Source organism: Phoca vitulina, unplaced genomic scaffold, assembly GCF_004348235.1.
Source record: "Phoca vitulina isolate PV1807 unplaced genomic scaffold, GSC_HSeal_1.0 scaffold21, whole genome shotgun sequence".
In the NCBI taxonomy this organism is placed as follows: Eukaryota; Metazoa; Chordata; class Mammalia; order Carnivora; family Phocidae; genus Phoca; species Phoca vitulina.
The window spans coordinates 1,173,059-1,197,514 of NW_022589724.1; the positions used below are offsets into that span (position 1 = coordinate 1,173,059).

Below are 24,456 nucleotides of genomic sequence, written 5' to 3' on the forward strand. Positions count from 1 at the left end.
TCTTTCTTTTTCTTGCCTTACTGCATTAGCTAGTACCTCCAGTACAATATTGAACAGAAGTAGCGTGTGGAGACATCCTTGTCTTGTTCTTGATCTCAGGGTGGAAAGCATTCAGTCTTTCACCATTAAGTATGATGTTGGGTGTAGGTGTTTTGAGAATGCCCTCTATCAGACTGAGGATGTTCCCTTCCATTCCTAGTTTTGAGGGTTCTTTTAAACCAGGAATGGATATTAGATTTGGTCAAGCGCTTTTTCTGCATCTACTGAAATGTTTTTTTTTTTTAAGATTTTATTTATTTGAGAAAGAGACAGAATGTGCACAAGTGGGGAGAGGGGCAGAGGGAGAGGGAGAAGGAGAAGCAGACTCCCCACTGAGCGGGGTACCCGAAGAGGGGCTGGATCCCAGGACTCTGGGATCATGACCTGAGCCGAGGGCAGATGCTTAACCAACTGAGCCACCCAGGCACCCCAGTTTTTTTCTTTCTTAGTTTATAAATATGATGACTTACATTGATTTTTTTAAAATGTTAAACCAACCACACATTCCTGGGATAAATCTTACTCAGTCATGATGTATTATCCCTTAATATATTGTTGGATTACATTTCCTAAAATTCTGTTTAAAACTTTTGCAACTATACTCTCACAAGAGATATTGGTCTGTAGTTTTCTTTCTTGTAATAGTTTTGTTTGGTTTAGGTATCAAGGTAATTTTGGGATCACAAAATGAGTTGAAAAGTATTCCTTTTCATATTTTCAAAGAGTTTGTTCAGAATTTTTTTTTTTCTTCCTAGAAGAACGGTTCTTGATAGAATTCCCCAGTGAAGCCATCTGCATCTGAAGTTTTCTGTGTGAGAAGGTTTTTAAATACAATTTGAATTTGATACAAGGGCTATTCAGATTATTTATTTAACTAGATTTTGATAATTGGTATCTTTCATATTTTTTTATTCATTCATCTCATCTAAGTTTTAAAATTTATTGGCATAAAGTTGTTCATAATATTCCCTTGAACTATCTGTAGAATCTATAGAGGTGTCACCTCTCATTCCTGATATTTTAATTGGGGCCTTTTTCTAATCAGTCTGGCCAGAAGTTTATCAATTTTATTGATCTGAAAGAACCAGCTTTTGGTTTTAGTGATTTCCTCTATTTTTTGTTTTCTATTTCATTGATTTCTGCTTTGATCTTTATTATTTTCCTCCTGCTGCTTACTTTGGGTTTGATTTGCTCCTTTTTGCTGTCATTTATCAGGATTTTAGCAGGTAGCAGAAACAAATGCGTGGATTCATGCTATGCTTATCCAGAAATCAGAGATGTGATTTGAGAGAAAGAGGTGATGAACTCATGTAGTCTGGTTTTCTGGCTCTTTTTCTTCTTCTTTTTTTAATGGAACTGCCATTTGTAGATTCTCCTAGCTAAAAACTTTGAAGTTAGTATTTAAGAATGTTGGTTCTGCAGTTTGACAGACTCTGGATTTATATCCTAAGGGATTTATATCCCTTCCTAGCTATAAAGTAATTAAATGTCCCTGAGCCTCAGTTTGCTCATATGTACAATGGAAATAACATCATCTTTCCTTACAATGAGTTAACCATGTAAAGCTCCATACCTGACCCATAGAGCTTGACAAAACATTAGCTATTATTTACTCTTTCATTATTTTTTATCACAAAAATCTATCCTACCCTAAAGACCACTTCATCATTTAAGGACTTTTTTTCATGTTAACCCCCCTGTTAGATAAACCAGATTTCTACTGCTCCCCTCAAGAGTGTGGTAGCTAAATACTAAAAGCTAGCTTTTGCTTTGTAACAAATCACTCTAAAATTAGTGCTTGAAACAAAATATTTTCCCCTTATGTTTCTATGTATTGGCTGGGCAGTTTTTCTGGTCTAGGAACACTCAGAGCTAGATGATGTAGGTTACCTTCATTTGTATGCATTGTGACTGGTTCAAGGTCAGCTGAGACTCAGCCATTTATCTCTAATTATCCAGTAGGCTAACCCAGGCTTATTCATGTGGTAGTAGAAGTATTCCCAAGAGGAGGAGAGGGCAAGCTCTGATGACCAAACTTCTCCCACCTTATGAACCAGTGGACATTTTGTGCTTGACTTCCCTAATTTTATGCCAATTGTTTTCCCCTTATAGTCATTTGCAAACACTTTATACTCATGTTTTCTGACTATATATGAAAGGTATCTTTGAATGTGACGTTTTATCTTGGCCAAGATAGGATATTAGGCAAATAATTAAGAAAGAAAAATCTCCAGTTCTGATACGAGGGGATGCCTAGATAACCTGCCTAACCCCTCTGGGACTCGGTCCTGCCTTGGCTCTGCCAGTTCTCTCTGACCTCAACTCCTCCCCCAACCTAGGCAAGAGCCTGAGCCTCCGAATCATTTGACAGCCCCACTCCACCCACTACACAGGCTCTGCTCTGCCACCTGCCAACACGCCAACCTACCCTTCCTCCAAGTCTGCCCCACCTCCACCTCAGCACAGCCCCCTTACCCCATGGGCACAGCTGATCCCCAGCTCCAAGCTTCTCCTTTCTTGCTGACTGAGCTTCCATTCCTCCGGTGGGTAAGGGCCAACTCTGGAGATGCAGGAACAGCAATCCCCACCAGTCACATAGCCTGTGAGCTTACTAAATAATGCAAGTAGCCAGAGGATTCAGTGGGTGGAGCTGATGAGTGAACGGATCCTACAAGCAGAGACCCATCCCTTAGTCCAGATTGGATGAACTGCGCAGGCTGGGTGAATACAGGGCTAAGGTGCTCTCCTATGGCTCAGCCCTGTGCCAGCAACACCATCTGAATAGGTGCCTGTTTTCTGCCTGGAGGGACTATGTCTTATCCAAAACCCTCTCTCTGGAAGACAAGAAAACGCCAGTACACCCTCAGGGACAAGCCGTCGAGGCTCAGCCAGTTTACCTGCCTCAAACTGGCTCAGCTCTACAGCTGATGTGTGACCTGGGTGGTTTCTGGTTTTGTGATCCACATGTGATGCTCCAGAAAAAAGTAAAAATGTCTCTAACTCTATTTATCAGATTTGTGGGGGGGAGGAGGAGAGGACATATAGTTATGTATTTAGATACATAAATCTAACTTATTTAAGTTAGGACCTTTTACTCTCCTTATGCTCCACATATAAAAATAATGTGTTCATGATTAGAAAAAATTCACAACATAATGAAGAAAATAAAGTTTCCTTCCTCAATGAGCCCCCAGAGACCAACCCACAGAGGCAACCATTGTTAACCATATTTTTATTTATCCTTCCAGAAATTTTCTACATGTGTGTAAACATCGATTTGTATAACCTCATTTTACACAAATGAATAGGATATTTTAAAACATACTTAGTATTTATGTCATTTGTAAGTTTTTCCACATGGCTCTATGACTAGATCCCTTCAAAAACACAGATAGTCCCTGATTTAGAAGCATGTGATAACCCAAAAACTTAATTTATAAAAAACCTTTCTGAAACTCAAAACACCTTTTCAGGTTGCTCAGGTCATGATCTCAGGGTCCTGGGATCGACCCCTGCATCAGGCTCCCTGCTCCGCGGGAAGCCTGCTTCTCCCTCTCCCACTCCCCCTGCTTGTGTTCTCTCTCTCACTGTCTCTCTGTCAAAAAATAAATAAAATCTTAAAAAATAAATAAATAAATAAATAAAATAAAAACTGTTAACATTGAATAAAAAAGCTTTCTATATCTTGAATTCCATGAATTAGTGAAGAATCTGAATAGAATTCTCAAGTGATTTACAAGGCAGCAGAGGTGGGATAACATCGTGTTACATCCAATCCCACCTTTTTTGTCAGCACAACATAAACACACCTTGACTCAAATTTGATTGGTTAGTGTGGTGGGAGTTCACTGGGCAAGTGGCTCACTCCATCAAAAAATAGAGTAGATCACTGAATTTTTACCTCCTGTGGATACTGAAAAGGCTTTTCTTATGCCTATTCACAGTCACATGCACTGACCTAAACCTTGAACCCTCTGTGAGCTGCAGCTGCTGTAACCTACAAAGGTGGAGAAGGGGCAGGGAGTAGACTAGAGAGAATGCTGGAGAGTCACTTGATGACTACCTATATTAGGAGCCTTATTTTAACAGTAGCAGAAAATCCCTGTCATATTGAGCTTTAACCCTTATGACTTGCCTGTTCTCTGTCATAGAGAATAATTTCATGGCATGACTACACTTTTATCTTCTTATAAAAAAGAAATGCAGAGATTTTCCTGAAGCATCTGGGCTGAATCAGGAAAGAAGGTCAAAAAGTGTGAGAAAGTGGTTGACCCGCTGATTGTACACACAGGCAAGGAAGGCAGTTCGTGATATATGTGCAATCCTAGAAGGGAAGGTCGGGTGGAAGGAAGATGTTGCCCTGAGCATGTGGCTTCATGTCGACTGGGTCCTTAAGGTGGGGGCACTCTGTGATATCTCCCCTAGCAAAGCATCCTGTAACTTGCTAAAAGGAGTCCTTTAAAAAAAATTCTGTAATAAACAAAGAAAACAGAGGCTATCCATACCTTGTATTTGAAGGACCCCTTGGTTCCCCTGAGTCTGCTTGTCCAGGCAGGTGAGCCAGAGCACAGTGGCAAAGAAAGGGTATCAATGATGACGGGCACAATTAAAATATTATCTACATTTGTAGACCACTGAAGAGTTCAGAAAATACTTTCCCAAGTATTATCCTTGTAACAACTCTGTGAGGGCAGGGATTTGGAGATGGGTGCAGTGACTTGCCCAAGATCACACAGCTAGCACAAGGCAGAGCAGAAAACGGCACTTGAAGTTTCTGAGGCTAAATTCAGTATTCTCCACATTTCCCATGCTGCTTCCCAGGAGGTTCCACAGAGATCTGGTAGGAAAAGGCATTTCTACTTGTATTCCTCCCCGTTCTTTATTTAGTGCTTGGATTCCCATGAACGTCACTCTAAGTGTCCTACACTTATTAAGCACATGAAGCTGCTGACCCTCAAATAAACCAGCATGGTTTGCTGCGCATCTGCATCTGCATGGGGGAGACAGCAGAGCCACACTGGGAAGGGAGCCAACTCTGGGGCCAGACTGGGTGGGTTGAAATCCTCAATGCATGGCTGACCAGCTGTGTGAGCTTCAGTATGTTACTTAACCTCTGATCAGTGTATGAGAAGCATGTAGCCCGGTGCCAAGGACATGATAGAAGTTCACTAACTGATACATATTTCACTCTTATTGAGTCTTCACCTACCTTCTTTGGGACGATTATCATAAAACAAAAACTACCAACAAGAGGCTGATTGGTATCTTCAATTCCACTCTCTTCTTTCAAAAAAAAAAAAAAAGTCACAAATACATAAACAGAGTGAACACCTTGTATATACATGCTCATGGGTCTGGCTAATGAGTCTATCTGGTTGTGCACAGCCTCCACATGCTGAAATAATCCATCCTAGCCCTTAAGCCAAGCTACAATTTAAAAATTTAATAAATGGCACTCATCCTCTAATCTCTTCCTATATGTGATTGACAAGCATCAGTGGAAGCATCTTGTGGAAGTTACTGTTTTGGAAAGCTGGGGTAAGTGGGCTGAAAGCCAAAATTACCTGAACAGCTTGAATTCCTGGAATTTATTTCCAAGCTAGTGAAAATAATCAGTTATCAAGGGCTCCCCCTACTGGCACCAAAAAACAAAGGCTAAAATTTGAAGTAGATAACATTTATGCATAGTAGAGTATTGTGTCCCTTTCTTCTTCTTCTGTTAAAGCTCCCACAACAAAAAGGAATATAAGACTTACTTCAAACTATTTGTCTTTCTGGGGGATGGAAGTTCATGACTTAGAGATCCAAATTTCCTCACAACGGGACACTGAAAATACATGCGTAGAGACAAAAGCTCACACAGGGGATTCAAAGATTGGGGAAGAGGCTTAACATCATGTTAAATGGGAAAGAGCTGAAGGAAATGAGGGTGGCTCAGCAGAGACAGGACCGAGGGGTAGGGAGCTGGAATGGTATCTGACAGGCTAGCATGGGAGCATGATCAGCCTTATGCCATGTGGCCCCACTAGAGGGTGGAGTTATCAGAGAACAGATTTTATCTCATAGAAATGAAAAATATTTTAATAATGAGCACTATCATACATAAGGAACTACAAAGGGCAGGGGTGAAGGATCATCACTGACTGTGAGTGGGCAGAGAGAACTAAACTGGATTGTATTTAGGATTTTAGTTCTAAAATCCTGAGAAAGTATGTTAAAACTCCAAACAACTGAATAGTCCTGTTGCTAGAAGGCTGGATGGTATCATCCTCAGACTATTTTTTCAATATTAAATATCAACATTTTGTGCTTCAAGCCCTGATTTAGTCTCAAAATAATTTTAAGAAAAAAGACATCAAAATCAAAATAAAGGGTAGATCATACCAATGTCAACTTCCTAGTTTTAACGTTATACTACAATTTATATAAGTTACCATAGGAAGAAGCTATGTGAAGGGTATACACGGCCTCTACACTATTTTTTGCACCCTCCTGTGAATCTATAATTATCTCAAAATAGAGATCTTTTAAAAATCAAATTAAAGATACTTCCCCCGAGAGGTTCTAAGTAACCTCCAAGATAATCGTTTGGTTCAAGAGTGCAGTGTCATCAGCCACAAATGACTCTGTGCAAGTATCTACAAGCAGCAGGGCTCGTTTCAAAACCATGATCAATCAGCTATTAAGATTTACAATTGTGATTAGGAAAGCCTGTCATGTTGACAGGTGTCTAATTTGGTTATGCTGATCGTAAATCTTCAGTTATCTCAGATCACATCATCAAAATCACCTATAGGCAATGCATTCTTACAACTGCTTCCTACATCATACTACACAGGAACCATGTACAGACTTAATTACTATATTTATCTAACTGTAACACAATAATGCACTCATATCTTCCTCCTCCCCTATGACTTACAACAAGAACTGCATCTTGTTTTTATCTCATTTTATCACCAAAACCTAACCCATAGTAGGTTTTCAGTAAATACTCATAGAATAAATAAGAAATAAACCAGTAATTATTTTCTTGGACTTCTGGGACTTTCTTTGACTTTCTTTTCTGATACAAAGACATCCAAAGAAACATCAGAGTCCTTACTTTGGAATCAAGATTAAATATATGTATACTATATACATACATATGTGTGTATGACAAAGTCTATAAAACACAGGGGTTTAATCTCTAAAGATCTTTATAACCATTTGTTTTTGATCTGTTAGATTCCTAAGACATTGTTAATTCAGTTTGATTTCTTTTTTTTAAGAATTTATTTATTTACTCGACAGAGAGCACAAGCAGGGGGAGTGGCAGGCAGACAGAATGGGAGAAGCAGGCCCCCTGCAGGGAGCCCGACATGACACTCGATCCCAGGACTCTGGGATCATGACCTGAGCCGAAGGCATATGTTTAACCAACTGAGCCACCCAGGTGTCCCAACTCCGTTTGATGTATAATAAAATAGAGAGGTCAAGCTTTTCCAGACAGGAAAACCAATACGAACTGTTGAACAGATCCCCTGAGCTTGTAAGTTCCTGCTAGAATGATCTCTGCCCAGTTTTACCAAGTGCCAAAAACAATCCACTTCTTTCAGAAATCACTGAGATATCACCACCTTTGGATTCTTCAATATTAACTAAATGAAAAGCATACAGAAATTTCTCTAAATTTCTCTAAATCTCTGTTTATTAAAAATGTTTTTCAAATAAATATTTTGAACAACCATAATCAATCAAAGCAGTGAGATCACAAAGTGTTGCTTCTTTCTGCAAAGAAGGCACATCATTAGCTTGTATAGTTAATGCAACAGCCACATCCAAAGTCAATTAGGCTGTTTTAAACACATGATGGAGGCTACTTACGATCCCAGAGACACCAAGGACTCCTCAGGGTCAGTCATCTGAACAGGCTCCAAAGCCGGCTTGATCCTTAGAACCTCTGCAAAGCCATCGCCAAACCAGCAAGTGATGTGCGCTATGTCTACAGTAAAGTAGAAAAGGCGGTCCTGGCAGAGCTTCCGTCGATATACAGACCGAGGGTCAGCTGACAACACAGCCTCAATGGCATGCCTTGCTTCCTCTGCTGATTGAAAATATTTAAATGAAGGCTGACTGCCATCTGCAATGAAAAGAATACAACTTAATGCTGAAAATCATGCAGGTCAAATTTCATTACAGTGAACTTCAATGTGGAGTTTGGTTGGTTCCTTGACGATCACTTGAAATGAACTGGGTTTGGCAATCTACTCAGTTGTTACAGAGCATGTCACTTTCAAGTGGTATTTACTATCATTAGATTAAACCTATGCGTACCCCAAATTGTCATTTGCTGAACAAAATCTTCTATGTTCAATGTCGACTTTAATTTGATTCCTCGTCATTTTCTTCTCAGAATGGAGTAGTAATTAAGTCTGTACGGGGTCAGGGAAATGCATGACAGTCCCAGCACTCTCGGAAAGCCACAAGAAAGAAGACTAAACCCACACAGGCCCAAAGCACCAGCTGTAGGCAAGGCACGGTGTCTCAGAGAGCTGGTATCACAGCCCTACTTAAAAGTAACACCACATTCCCTAAGGAACAAGGAAATGGGACAGTCCTTCTGAAAGAGTAAAATAGGTACTATGAGAAAGTTAAATACCATGACTAGCGAACAGGCCACCCCAAACCACCAAGGTGCATATTTCAGGTAAACAGATATACACCCTGTTAAGTGGCAAAGCTTCCTACATATCATCATGAATGTATTTTAATTTTTAAAAATACAGTATGTACAAAACTTAAATAAAAAATTAACTGTGACTTAATTTTTAATAGCTACAATATAACATACATCCAAATGAAGGCCAGGTATGTGCTTTAAATAATGTTGTTCTTGTTCAAAATAGCATCTGCAGTGGTGGTGGATCTTTATTCCTCTGAAAGTAAATTCAATTTTTAGAAAACAGCCAAAAATCACTTGGGTTATATCCAGTAAGTTCGTAAATAAAGCCATGAAGTTCAATCTTTGGTCAAAAACCAAGGACTAATTCAAGTGTTGATCACATGGAATCCTTAAAAAAAAACAAAAAAACAAAAAACAAAAAATCCCCACCAAGGACCAAGTATGCAGTGCTAAGATTCTTTTATTGCATGGCTCATGAAATGACTCCAGGGCCACTCAAAAAAGAGGAATTCCAAAAACATCACACTCTTCAGTAACAGTGTAATTGGTAAAAGTTCCAGGCCTTGGCGTGGCTGTTCATTTGTAATAGGTGCCCTTCCCTCACTTCTCTGCCTACTTAATTCTTCCAGACTCAGCTCAAATACTTTTTCCTCCAGGAAGCCTTCCCAGATTTCCTCCCTGCTCCCCAAGTCATAATCTTTCTCCCCCTCATGTGCCCACAAGCACTCCATTCCAGCGCCAATCCCCCCACCCCTACACCAACACACCGCCACCATTTCAGTATCTTTTATCTTTTCTAGACTCTAAACCTTCTGAGGTCATTTCTTATTTCTATATTAACTCCAAATTCTGTTGGTCTCAATCAGTCCCTGTTTTATAGTTACATTTCATAATTTCTCTTTTTAACGATTTTTTCGAATCAACAAGGCACATTATAACCTCTCAGACACACAGCACTACAGTTTGAAAAAGATAAATCTTTCCAAAGTAGGAAGCATTCACTGATAAATGCAGGCCAAAGGGTAAGTATAAATATAAAGTATCTTCTAGGCAGCACTGCTTTCTTTGTTCTATCACAAAAACCTTTTAAAACTGACCTTCCTCCTCCCATCAACTGTATACAATGATGAAACAACTTTCATAAACAAAACTTTTTAAATAAAGAGGTCAATTTAAAAATCAAATGCTTTGTTTAAACATAAAGCCTTTGGAAAGAATGAGAAACACACTGTGGAGTGGCAGATGAAATAAGACATATCCCTGGCAACTAACTGGCTACTTCTTACTGGACTCACTGCAACCACCTTCCTTCATTCTAGATTGCTGCCTCGGATCAGCTATGGGCTGGGAAAACCAGGTTACAGTGTCTGTTAAAAACCATGTGTTAAAGTACACAAGCTCCAAGTAAAAGCCCGGTGGCCTCTCTTCTACAGTGAAGGGCAGGTCTCTAGTGCTAAGACTTGTTACAGGGACAGTTACTGTGCTAAGAGACTCTTCCCTTTTACCCCTAGGCTCTGTGCCATAGGGAGAGCTATCAGCTACCTGATAGTTAGAATAAGATGGGATACGTCTCTAGTCAGATAGTGAAACAGATGAAAAAACTTAACCCAAGTATAGAACAAGCACAATTTAGCTTCTGAATGCTGTTTGAAAACTCCAGGAACTACTGTAACAGATTGACAAGAGGCCCTAAATCATGAGCCACCTCGTGAGGCAGCAACCATTCTCAGCAAACACTTTACTGAGTGTCTGGGACTCACTGTGCTGAACAAGGCGCATCGTCAGATGGTGCTGCTGCCCAAATATAATTTTATACTCCTACATTTCTTACCACCAGTCATACTGACAAACACTCCATATAACTGCCCTCAGAAATACCAAATTTGGCTAAAGCTCTCATTCCGAAACAAGAGACAGAAAGTACCTGGTCCACCTTCTGAACTGAGGCGCTCAAGGTCCATCTCTGCGTGAGGGGTGAAGCGGACTTCCAAGGTGGCCACAGGGGCCTCTCTCACCCAGGCTGGGACCACGCTGCGGCGGGATGCACCGGCCCTGGAAGGGCAGGGGGGAGCCATGGGTGGCATCTCTGCACTATTTCCTTGTGTGATCACTGCTTCTTTCCCTCTCTTTAGCTTCTTTTCTGTACCTTCCTCTGAAAAGCTCTTCTCAAGGCAATATGAGCCAATTTGTTCTTCTGCCACAGTCAGACTCTGATCACGTCTTGATTCTAAACCCAAATCTGCTGCTATGTCCCTGTGCTGAGGGGAGTTTCGCTGGATTTTTGCTGAGTTATCATGTTTCATATAGTTCTCTCCTGAAGTTCTGTCTTCAGGACATTTAGGTTTCTCCTTAGTGTGACTACAGGCTTGTGGTTTATCACACCTTGAGAGCTGTCGCTGGTCACAGCTGTCAGTCTTGCCATTAGACCGGGATGTGTTTTGCGGTTTATATTGGTTATTCTGTAAATTAAGGTCCTGTAGGGGCTCAATCAAATTTTGTGGCGAATCATACTCAGCTATGTAGGGCTTTATGTCTAGGATAGGTGTGCCATGAATCATGTCAATTCCAGAAAGATATATAGCTCCACCTATAATGTGAAAAACACATCCTCTTAGAAATCTTAACAATGAAGAACAGTGCAAACAATTAAGAACCAACACCATCTGCCTATGCCTCACCAAGTTTAACTCACAATTCTCTTACACACCAGGCTCTCTTATACCTGGTGCCAACACACCCTTTTCATTCTACCTGGAAACCCATCCTCTTCTTCACCTGTTGAACTTCTACATGCTCTTTAAGGCTCTTCTATAATACCTCTTCTACAGAGCCTTTCTGGCTCTTCCACACATAAGCATTCTTTCCTCTGGGTTCCACAGAGAAACCTATGTACAAACCTCTACTACAGCCCATTTCACATGGTCTGGCAGTGACCTAGTTGGTCTTTCTCCCTAGACAGTGAGTAGGCCCTTGAGCACTGACTCATCTTTGCATCACTGGGACTTCTAACTCTGTTCCAGGCACATCAGAGTCCTCAATATATCTCTGTGGGATCAATGAGGATTTCCACTGTGGCAAACAGACACTAAGGTGGCCCCCAGAATGCCCACTTGCTGGTGTTGACACCCTTTGATAATCTCCATCTTTTGAGTATGACATGGTATCACTCCAGTGACTATGTTACCTTATCTGAGACTCCTGTACCTGCAGGCAGATTCACTCGAGAGATTCTCCTTGTGGGCCTGATGAAGTAAGCAACCACACTGGGAAAGCCCATGTGACAAGGCACTGCAGGAGCCTCTAGGAGCTGAGAGCAGCCACCAGCCAACACCCAGCAAGCAGTTGTGGCTCTCAGTTCCACAACTACAAGGAAGTGAATTCTGCCAACAACCTGAGGGAGTCTGGAAGCAAATTCTTCCACAGTTGAGCTTCCACGTAAGAACTCATCCCAGATGACACCTAATTTGCAGCCTGGTAAGATCCTAAGCAGAGGACTGGCAAAGCTGTTCCCATACTTGTAAATTCATTATTATGAAACATAATAATATTTCAAAAAGATAATAAATGGGTATTTTTTAAACCGATTAAGTAGGGGTGCCTGGGTGGCTCAGTCAGTTAAGTGTCTGCCTTTGGCTCAGGTCATGATCCCAGGGTCCTGGGATCGAGCCCCACATCATCCAGCTCCCTGCTCAGCAGGGAGTCTGCTTCTCCCTCTCCCTTTGCCCCTCCCCTTCCACTAGTGCTCTGTCCCTCACTTTCTCTCAAATAAATAAAATCTTTAAAAATAAATAAATAAATAAATAAATAAATAAATAAACTGATTAAGTGTGTGGTAATTTGTTACACAGCAATGGAAATCTAACACATCCATCAAGACTCAAACAATTAAGCAGAACATAAGTCACCATTGCCAAATATTAAGGACAGGTCTTTTGTCTCACTTATACAGCTGCATGTCCAGCTCCTGCTACTGGTGCAGAGTCTACTAACTTGATTCTTGGGAAATTGGCCAAATGAGAATCAAAAAATTATATGTGATCACATTCTCTGTCTCCATTTTAGAAAACAAGACTAACAAAGGACTCTGATTTCTAAAACATGCTCACTGTGAATGAGCCTGGAACTTTGGAATAACGACTTTGGACTTCCTAACTAATGGATATGCCTAACAATGTCTGCAGAAGGAAGTATTGTAGCATATGTAAAAGTTCATGGGATTTAGAGTTATACAACCACCTGGCTGGATGCTATTAGGTAATATTATCAAACATCAAAGAGCCTCAGCTCCCTCATCCATAAAAGGAGGACTGCTACCCTATCAAACCCAAAGAGCCACTGACAGATAACATACATAAATGCTTTTTATAAACGGTAAAGCACCACACAAACACTAGTAGTCACCATAACACTTATTTGTTAAGAATGTCTATAGTGTTATTGTGTTTGCCTCTTACATTTCTAATTTGTTTACCACTATACCCTCAGCACCTAAAACAATGCCTGGCACATATACAGTGCTCAGAAAATATGTGTGGGTTGCACAAATGATCATAAAATGTTCAGTACTGTTACCCAAGCTGGTTGGCCATCACAAACTGATAAAGCTCAAGTTGGACTGGCTACAGAATTTTCCTGGAAAATCTATCCAAGGCTGGGTTAAATACAACCCAGGGGAGGTAGTTCAAGTTCTGGCAAAAAACAAGCAAAATAACTGGTCTTACCTATTTAGCACTAAGTAACCTGAGAAGTACTCTTAGAGCTTTTGTCTCATAAGATCCTTAAAATACTATGGAGTCCCAGAGAGGGCAGGTCCTACTCCTTTGTCCACTTTAGCTAAAGCCTGGTCCTACTCCTTTGTCCACAAGCAAGCTAAAGCCTGGAATGGTCTCCTGACTCCCAGTCTTCTGTCTCTCCAACAAATGTGCTTATTAGGTCAGAGTGATTCAAGAACAGGATGCCTTACTAACAAACAAAACAAACAAACCAAAACTTAAAGATACAGAGAACAGATCAGTGGTTGCCAGAGGGAACAGAGTAGGGAGATAGGTGAAATGGGTAAAGGGGTTCAAGAGGTACAAACTCCCAATTATAAAATAAGTAAGTCATGGCGATGTAATGTACAGCACAGTGACTACAGTCAATAATATTGTATTGTATATTTGAAAGTTGTTGAGAGTAGATCTTGAAAGTTCATACCATAAGAAAAAAAATTTTTAACTATATGGTGACAAATGATATCTAGACTTATTGTGGTGATCATTTCACAATGTATATAAATACTAAATCATACTGTACACTTGAAACTAATATGTCAATTATACTTAAAAAAAAAAAAAGAAAAAAAAGAATGGGATGCTTCCAAAGAATGGGACACCTGGGTGGCTCAGTCGGTTAAGTGTCTGCCTTCCTGCCTTCGGCTCAGGTCATGATCCCAGGGCCCTGGGATCAAGTCCCACATCGGGCTCCTTGCTCAGCGAGGAGCCTGCTTCTCCCTCTGCCTGCCGCTCTCTCTGCTTGTGCTCTGTCTCTCTCTCTCTCTCTCTGTCTCAAATAAAAAAAAATAATAATAAATAAAATCTTTAAAAAAAAAAAAGAATGTATGGCTCAGTAAGTAGGCTGTATCTGAATACACAGGTAAAACTAACCTGGTATTCTACACAGGTACTTCCACAATCTGACAGGTGTTTAAATGTTATTATAGTGAGATTCATTGCAGACCCTCTGACACATCAGAGTTAACAACTGTACTACAGCCACAGTGCATGTCCATTTCCTCAAAGGTGCAAGGAAGAAAGAATACAACACCACCCTATGTGTTTACCGTATCTACACATACAACCAGTTACTGTGTGTTAATTCTGAAAGTGTCCAATTATTTTTGAATAATTTTGTATTTATTGTATTCCAAGTCAGAGAAAATTTGGTTACTAATTTAATGATTATGAAATTATACATTATTTTTAAATAATGTAATAGTTTCTAATATATGTGATGATATAATTAAACTCTGAGCATCCTATGAGAGCTGATTTCAAAGGGTAACATTCTTTTAGTCATTTCAGGTTCTTCCATGCCTGGTAGTTCTCAGGGGTTAACACCATTGGTACTCATCTGAATAACAGCCAGTGAATACTATGTTTGTTTTATAAGACTTCTTTTAGATAAGGAAAAAAAAGATAAAAGTAGAAATGAAATTTGTTACCTTCTATCTTTTCCAGCTTGGCCAGGGTCAGTCCTATTGCATTGGGACGATGTGGGCTCCTTGTGGAGAAAACTCCAGTCTTTGCACCATTCAGCCTAGGAGGCTGCACTTTTGCCTTACAGCTCAAATGACCATTTTTGTGAAAGACAAACAAAATCCTATTGAAAATAAACCAAACCACCAAGTAAGAAAAGAACACTAGTTAATTTATCATAATGATTTGATGGTGAAAAAAACTTTGAAAAGAACATTAGTTAATTTATCATAATGATTTGATGGGGGAAAAAAATTTAATCTTTAATCCCACAAATTAAAGCTGAAAGAATGCTTTTAATGGTATTACAATGTAATCAGTGGGGAAAAAAAAAATGTCATTCTCATTCCTTGAAGGAAGGCAGAGTCTTATCTCTATATCCTTTGCCCCTAACACAATTACTGGCACGTGGTAGGAACTTTACAAATGTTTGTCAAGTGCCTGAATAAGCAGTATTTATAAAGTAAGAGCCTGGGCTGCTATTTGCCAGGCAGTCTACTAGACATTTTTATACTCATTTAACTCTCTTAACAAGCCTAAGATTTGTAATTTATCCCCCAATTTAAGAATGAGGAAATCCAGGCTCAGAAATGTTAAATAACTTGACTGGGTCTTCCTAAGTAAGACATAAAAGCAGGAAGCCATGAAGAGAAACAGTAACAGATTTGAACTCATTAAATCATTAAATTTATGACTACAAAATGTCATCCCAGGAGAAAATGTTTGCTACATGTACAATGGACTGTTCCTACAAATCACAAAGTAAAGGGCAACTCATTATAAGAAATTAAGCAAAGAACATGAATTGACAAAAGAGTAAGAAATAGTAGCAACCAAATGAAAAGATGTTGAACCTAATAATTAAGAAATTTAACTGAAAAATAAAATATTGTTTTTCTCGGGGCACCTGGGTGGCTTAGTTGGTTGAGCATCTGATTCTTGATTTCAGCTCAGATCATGATCTCAGGGTGGTGAGATCAATCCCTGCTTGGGATTCTCTCCCTCTGCCCCTCTCCCCATGTGTGTGCATGCTCACTCTCTCTCTCAAATGAGTAAATAAATAAAATTTTAAAAGTATATTGTTTTTCCGTCCAACAAAAATGCAGAAAAACTTTAACATTTAATGTTAGCAAGAACGTAGGAAACAGGTCATTTTCATACACTTATGATATATAAATTAAGCTTTTTAGAGCACAATTTGGCAGTAGCTCTCCAAAATTGTAAATACGCACACCCTCTAGCTCAATATAATCATTTCTGATACCTATTTGTAAAAATGTACAAGTGCCAAGAATTGTGTCTAAGAAGGTTTGCTACAGCATTACTGTAATAGCAAAATCCATTAACAAGAGATATACCATGGTCAAATCATGGTCTATCTGTATTTCGCAATAAGAGACAGCCATTAAAGCAAAAAGGATAAATCTGTATGTACTGTCATGATATACACTGTTAAATGAAGAAAACATATTCCATTGTTTAAAACAAACACCTACTCCCAATGTGTATGTTTATGCTTCTCTATTAAAAAAGAAAAAGAAAAGGCAAGGTAGGATATACACCAAGCTATTAATAATAAAAATCTCTGAAGAGTGTTGGGGGTGAGAATGAGTGAGAAGAAAAATAGGAAGGATACAAAAATCTCTTTATATAGATCTGGACCCATTTTTTTTATATCAGCAATGTTTTTAATTTAATTAATTTAACCAAGATCATACAAACTAGGTCAGACACATGTTGTTTTTACTCTACCCACATCTCCAAATTAACAAAAACATAAGCTATTTCAGAATAAATACTTAATTTTAGGTCTTCACCAGTAAAATTAGACCAAGTCATATTGGTGATGCTGGAGTGAGGAAAAATGGACAGAGACAGAATTGCAAGTGACAGTAACACTAATATAACACAGGTGCTAATACAGGTAACACTTTATTTAGAGTATCCAGATTTCTAAAGTCTCTTTTGTCTCTTAGGAAGAACAGACTTAATTGTTCATGGGTCTAGAGCAGAGTCTGCAAACTTTTTCTGTAAAGGATCATACAGTAAATATTTGAGGGTTTGCAGGCCAACCAGTCTCTGCTGTAACTACTCAACTCTGCCACTGTACCACAAAAGCAGCCATACACAATACATAGATGAACGGGAGTGGCTGTGTTCCCATAAACTTATTTACGAAGATGGGAGGTAGATGGATTTGGTCCACGGGCTGTAGCTTCCTGACCCCTGGTCCAGAAGGTAGAATAATGACCCACAGGCAGAATCGAGATCTACAGATTTCAGTTCAATAGAAGGCATTCCTCACAATCAGAACCAACTGCAAATGGGGCACCTGGGTGGCTCAGTCATTAGGCGTCTGTCTTTGGCTCAGGTCATGATTCCAGGATCCTGTGATCGAGCCCCGCATCAGGCTCCCTGCTCAGCAGGAAGCCTGCTTCTCCCTCTCCCACTCCCCCTGCTTGTGTTCCCTCTCTTGCTGTCTCTATCAAATAAATAAATAAAATATTTAAAAAAAAAAAAAGAACCAACTGCAAATGGAACGTGCACCCTCAGTGGATCCCAAGCTTCCATGAGGGCATCCAAGTTATGCATATAGTCATGTGTGTGAATTTGGTACAGGAACTCCATGCAATAGTAAGTGTGGTCTGGATGACAGACTCCAAGGCTGCCTTCAACTGGAGTACTTTACTCAAGGGCAAGTTCTGACCCAAAGAACCACTTCTAACTATAAAACAACTTACCAAACATGAGAAAACTGTTCTAAGCCCATCAAGGAATGTTCAGGATTATTAAAGATGCTCTTTCTAATTCTCAAACAAGCCCTCGAATGGGTACAAATAGATGGCTGCCTTGGAGTACCATTCTTGGCTGAGAAACAGGATTCCAAGTAGCCAATTGGTTCAGTTAAAAGATTCCCTACAGAAGAAAAGCAGGTAAGAAATCATTAGTCAAAATGTCAAATAAAGATGTAGGAAAACATGTTTTCTTTAATGCACTGATTTCATAGTTTTAACATCTACCAAGTGTTATGCAACTATTAAAAATGATTCACATATCATGAAAACATATAAATATCTTCAACACTACACACACATTATTATATCCCTTTAGATAGCCAAAAGAGTGCAGGTCTAAGAAAAACGGGACATTCTCAGAAGTTCTACTATGACCATAATTCAAATTCTATGTTACCATTACCAAGGTATGTGACTTTGGTCGGGGCTAAAAGGGTATTTAAAATAGAGGGAATTGGGGCACCTGGGTGGCTAAGTTGGTTAAGCGTCTCAACTCTTGCTTTCTGCTGAGGTCATGATCTCAGGGTTGTGAGATCAAGCCCCAAGTTGGGCTCTGTGCCGAGCATGGAGTCTGCTTGAGATTCTCTCCCTCTGCCCCTCCCCCTGCTCATGCTTGTGCATACGAGCTCTCTCTCTCTAAAGAATAAATTAATTATTTAAAAAATATTTTAAAATAAAACAGAGGGAATAACATGCACAAAATTAAATGAGAAGTGTCATAGCACATGCAGGGAACAAGCTATTTTGATTGGCTGGAGTGTGAAAGATAAGGCAAAGAATAATGAAAGATAAGGAGACAGAGGTTGTATACAGACATCCTCATGCTTTTCTAAAGTTTGCATTAAGCCACTGTGTGTTTGTGAAAAGACCTACATCAGTACCTGTTTTTGCTAATCAAAAGAAATCCAAAGAGAATGTCTGCTTTTACCAAAAAAAGGGCAAAAGTGAAAAGTGTTCAGCATTTGTTCTGCAGCAAACTGTTATAGATGCAGGGTGCCCCCCAAGTAGTGAGATCAGCCCCACCCAGGTCCTTCCCCAGGAACTACACTCAGCATCTGAGCATCAAGCCACCAGAGCTTTGAACTGTGTCTGTGAGGATCTGTGCTTTATTTTGACTTATTTTGTGCATCTACTCGCGATATGTGTCCTGAAGTAACAGAAAAGCCTGAGAGGTTATTTTTTGGGCCTGGGAACACTCAACAATTTTTCCACATAAATTAATGGTAATTGCTTCTTCGCATTATGCCATTTAAGCTCATGAAAAATTTCATAGGAATGATCTACTTTCAGATAGTGGGGAAAACATGTCCAAATAAGGATGCATTCAATTAAAAACAGAACATATGAAACAAAGTAGTTTAAGCAATAAAGGGAGTGCATGGGATCATAATCATACTACTAAAATATCTACAGACAGAAGAGATTTCAGGTTAGGCTTGGTCTAGTAGCTCTCTGCCCCGAGAATGTAGGCTCCATGTGGGTAGTTTTTCTATCTTGTTTCCCGCTATGTTCACGATCTAGTACATTGCATGCAAGGGGGTAGGTACTCAAAAAATTCATGTTACATGGAAAAAAAGGATGGTTTAAACTGATTAAAATGGAAAGTGAAAAACTGGAAGAATATAATCCCATTTATGAAAGTTTGCTTATACATTTACCTATTTAAATATGTACCTATATATGTTTAGAAAGCTATTTGGAATGATATTCACCAAAATGTTAACATTTTGGTAAAACGGATGTGGTAATATTGTAAAAACAGACACTGAGATTTTTGGATTATTTTTATATTTAACTTTGTAATTTGTATAATATTTGAAATTTTTACAACAATCAGAAATCCTTTTTTTTTTCTTCCTAAATAGTAACTCCTTTCAAAAGAAGAAAAGCCAAGCAGCACCAATATAGTTGTTTAAAGTCCAAGGTATCCACAACTAGCATTTTGAATTTACAAATAACTTTTTTTTTCACATCTCATGAAAACTTTACTTCTTTTAAGAGATGATATACAGACACTCTAGACCATCATTTTATTTCCAGCTTCCATTAATTAAGTCTATCCTACCAGCACAGGTGGTAAGATTATAGGCCTGGTGTTGTCCCTCACAGCACCTTTAGTTACTCTTCACTTATTAAAACTGTATTATTGGCTACATATAAAATATTACATGTAATAAATGTATAATAGAGCATAATACTACGAAATCCTGTGTACCCACCACCCATTCCAAGAACTAGAGCTTTACCAACAAAATGTATCTTTTTATGTTGCTTCTCTCCTATGGCAAATCCATCCTTTCCCCCTGAGATAAACAGGTGCCTGAATGGGATCTTTATCACTCACTTCCTTTAATATAATTTTATCACATGCATATGCATGCCTATATAATACTTCATTTATTTTGTCTTTGAACTCCACAAAAACTGGTATCAAACTGCATGTTATCTTCTCAGACTTGCTTTTTCTCTCAATATTACGATTCTAAGACCCTTCCATACTGTGTATGTTTTTGATGACTTTAAATTTTTTCCAAATATGTTTACAGGCATTCTTTTGTTTATCCTCATCCATGTTCCTGTGGAATAAAGACAGTAAATACCTTAAAGATGAGGAAACGGAGGCCAAACAATCCTGGTGTTCATTAAAATGCCATAAAGAAAAATGGCCAAAAAAGAACCCCTAACCTAATAAGATGGGATCCCTGTGTCTTGTTTTCATTTGTTTAACAAACACTCCAATATCATACAATTGCCAGACATTGAGCTAAGTTTGAATAAAAGAAACAACAAGAACTCTTATCACAGTGGAATTAACAGTTGGTTGGGGAGAGTCTCACAATATGTTTCAATATCACGGGAAAAATATGTAAAGCACCTAGTACCACACAAAGTGCTCAGCAAAAAGTGGTTTTCCAAGCTCTTACTTAGGCTTTTCCCTCATTTTAACAATACTACAATTGTACTAACTGTGTAATAAGAGAAAAGCCAACAAGTTATTAATGCTGAGTTTTTGTACACAAAGTTTATCTGTATGTCTTAGTGCTGACAGAAAGTTCCGGTCCTTTTGACCCTCCTGCCGGGACTGTAAAATATAATTCATGTCCCTAGCACAGGTCCCTCCCTTTGTTAAAATACTCTACACCAATACTCCAGACTCTGTGTTCCTTAATCTTATGCTACCCTCTAACTAAATTTTCCATGTTTCCCACACTGTTAACAGACGTTATATATATATATATATATAACTGTTTATACACAGTTTATATATATATAAGTTTATGCTGTTATATTATATATATATTTTTTTAGTTTATAGATTTTATTTATAAAATCTGTAACTGTTAATATATAACTATATATAACTGTTAATATATATATATATATTTTTTTTAGTTTATAGATTTTATTTATTTGACAGAGAGAGACACAGCGAGAGAGGGAACACACACAAGCAGGGGGAGTGGGAGAGGGAGAAGCAGGCTTCCCGCCAAGCAGGGAGCCCGATGCGGGGCTCGATCCCAGGACCCTGGGATCATGACCTGAGCCGAAGGCAGACGCTTAACGACTGAGCCACCCAGGCGCCCCATATATATATATATTTTTTTAAGATTTTATTTATTTATTTGACAGAGAGAGAGAGAGAGAGAGGCAGAGAGCAAGTACAAGCAGGGGGAACAGCAGGCAGGGGAGAATCAGCTCCCCACTGAGCAAGGAGCCCTTTGTGGGGCTCGATCCAAGGACCCTGGGATCATGACCCGAGTTGAAGGCAGCCGCTTAACTCACTGAGCCACCTGGTATTCAAGGTTCTCTACAATCTGAATCCAATCAACCTCCTTGTACCATCCAGTATTTCAAACTTATAGCTCCCCAATCTGGTGCTATGTAACAGACCTCTGAGCCCTGCTCCTTCCTGCCTGTCAAACTATTAGGCCTGTAATCTAGCACCATGCAACAATTTTTAAATGAGCACAACCTTTGACAAGTAACAGTAATTTCAGTAAATTTAATCTAAGTTAAACATAACACGCACAAACATTTTAGTCTTAAGAATTTTCTTCACAACAGTGAAAACTGGCAGTAACTTAAATGCCCAACAATAGGGAACTGGTTAGTTAGAACACATCTCTAAAGCAAAATAATGTGCAATCCCTTAAAACTATTAACGGCCATAGATTTATATGAAACTTAAGTTTTATTTTTTTATTTTTTTAAAGATTTTATTTATTTATTTGACAGACAGAGACACAGCGAGAGAGGGAACAGAAGCAGGGGGAGTGGGAGAGGGAGAAGCAGGCTTCCCGTGGAGCAGGGAGCCCGATGTGGGGCTCGATCCCAGGACTCTGGGATCATGACCTGAGCCGAAGGCAGACGCTTAACGACTGAGCCACCCAGGCGCCCCTGAAACTTAAGTTTTAGAAAGAAGTTATGAAACAGTGGGGTCACATAATCCATTTTTCTAGCGTGCATGCACTGAAACAAGTATGGAAGGTAGGCACCAGGATATTAGCAGTGCTTTTCTCTGGGTGATGGCAGACATTTTCTTCCATTTGTGTCTTCTAATTTCTAAAGTTAATATTCCGCTCTATATAATGAGGTGAAAATAAACTCATGCCCATCTTTCCAAGCCCAGTTTAAAAAGATTTCCTGTCTCTTCCCTTCGCCCCAGAACTTTTCCACATCTCCCGCCTCACTTCCTACAGCACAGGATGCCTCTCTCTCGGGGGTATTTATTAACTCCTAACCCGCCTAACACCAGCGTTCACATCCTATCTCTCCTACATGAGCAAGAACTCTGCGAGAAAGGCTGTTACACTGCACGTGGTTGTTCCAGCCACAGTGCCAGGCCCAACCCAACCGCGGCTACCAAGAACAGAACAGGAGATGACATCGTTCCGCTCGCCTCAGCACAATCACGTGGTCGCAGGTGCACGTGATCGTGGCTTCGCAATAAGTAGAATGACGCACTCCGGTTCAAGTTCTCGCATTTTACATCCCTCTCTACAGTCAGATCAGCGGCCTGAACCTAGGCCTCTTTTGAGTGCGGAACGGCGGGTTTCTCAGAAATTACCTGTTTCCAGAGCCGGCTTCACGCACCCGCACGGGGTCGCTGTGGGCTGAGGCCCCGGCTCCTCCAAGACGCGCATGGCTACTACTCACTGAGGTGTCGACTCGACGCGACAGGCCTTCCGCTTCCGGTCTCCGAGCCTGGTGCCTGCGCAGTAGCCGCCCTGGCGGGGTGGTGCGGGTCCGGGGCCTGGCGCATGCGTGGGGAGTGGGACGCGCTGTAGGCGGCCGCAGCTGGTGGCACCAGTAGGGTTTCGATTTCCATTTCCCGGCCTCCGTTCCTCTCCCGGACGTGGCTCGCTGTTCCCTGCCGCTGACCCGCTGCGATTCCCTGCCAGTCAGCGACTCAGAATTACCGCGCTTGCGAAGGGGGACACTTCGATGAAGATTTACGCACTGAGATGGCTCTCTCAAACATTAATATAAACAACCTACGTGTCCAATGAATGACTCTGAATTTTAAAAAGGATATGTATATGCAGTTACCACATAGCACAACGATCGGATGTTAGGAAATTAGAAATTCTTGAGTGGTGGGAATGTACATGATTATTTATACTTCTGTGTACTCCCAATTTTTCCACAATAAAAACGATGTTTTGTCAGCAAGGAACCCTAAGTAAGCCTTATTTCACGTCTAATGGATGGGGAGCGTCACACTGGAATAGGGGTTAAGAGGTGGGGACTTTTTTGTGTTCCATACCACGCGGGAACTGAAGCAAGAATGAAATTGAGAGTCAATATGCCATGTACATGGGAGAGATTGTGATCTTTGTTTCTGGGCAGCTATGAAAAGTTGAGAGCCAACAAGAATCCTGTTTTCATCCCATGCGATGACCAGTTATCCTTGCAGCGATACTATCCCTTCACCTACTTACTTGTAAGGTCATCTCTCCCCTATATCAAGTTTCTCTGTACATATAATTCTGTTTCTGGGTTTTTTTTTTTTTATCCTGTTTGGGGTGGGGGGAACATATGGCTTGCAATATGAAATATTCAAAAGCGTGGAAGTCCACAGATTTTAAAAGCTCAACCATGAACATCTGTTGCTAAACCTTTTCATTTGTCGTGGAGTTATAAATCACTAGTAGAAAACAACCAGCCAAAGATATAAAGAGAGGGTTGTGGTTTAAAACACACACACTTTGGGGCGCCTGGGTGTCTCAGTCAGTTAAGCGTCCGCCTTCGGCTCAGGTCATGATCCCAGGGTCCTGGGATCTAGTCCCATGTAAGGGCTCTGCACTCAGCGGGGAGCCTGCTTCTCCCTCCCCTCCCTGCTCCGGCTCTCTCTCGCTATCTCTGTCTCTCTCCAATAAATAAATAAAATCTTTAAAAAAATAATAAAAATAAAACACACACTTTAAAATTGATCAAATTCATATATGTGTTCTCTGTCCTCTGTCCATGAAAATTTGGAAAAGAATGCTATTAATCTGTTGCCAGGAGGAATGCCATTAATCTGTGCTCCTGCAGAAACAAGTTTGAGAACAATTGAGCTATATACACTTTATAAAACTGGGGCCGTAATAGCTGCGTTTGCCACTAGATGGTGGTGTTGAAAGTAATGTCTCGCTTAATTTGTGGACAGACTAGTGCGGAAAATGAGAGGTATTTGCCCTCCTGACCCTAGATATCATTATCTAATGATAATCATGCA

The 24,456-nt window shown here is 39.9% G+C and overlaps 1 protein-coding gene across 4 annotated transcripts in view; it reads right to left on the minus strand.

The window, feature by feature from the left end:
- TRMO (tRNA methyltransferase O) overlaps positions 1 to 22,933 on the minus strand; it is a 41,856-nt gene extending 18,923 nt beyond the window's left edge. For 2 of the 4 annotated variants that reach the window (XR_004301131.1, XM_032418550.1), the window contains exons 1-5: positions 22,804 to 22,933; positions 17,682 to 17,856; positions 14,907 to 15,064; positions 10,629 to 11,291; positions 7,906 to 8,161 (exon numbers count right to left, since the gene is read on the minus strand). Coding sequence is in view for 3 of the 4 variants with exons in the window: in XM_032418550.1 (XP_032274441.1) it covers positions 7,906 to 8,161; positions 10,629 to 11,291; positions 14,907 to 15,064; positions 17,682 to 17,856; positions 22,804 to 22,879 (1,328 nt within the window). In the remaining variant the exon portion in view is untranslated. Of the gene's footprint in view, positions 1 to 7,711; positions 8,162 to 10,628; positions 11,292 to 14,906; positions 15,065 to 17,681; positions 17,857 to 22,803 lie in introns of those variants that run through there. The other 2 variants (XM_032418549.1, XM_032418551.1) reach the window with 2 other exon arrangements.
- Positions 22,934 to 24,456: the final 1,523 nt, after the last annotated feature.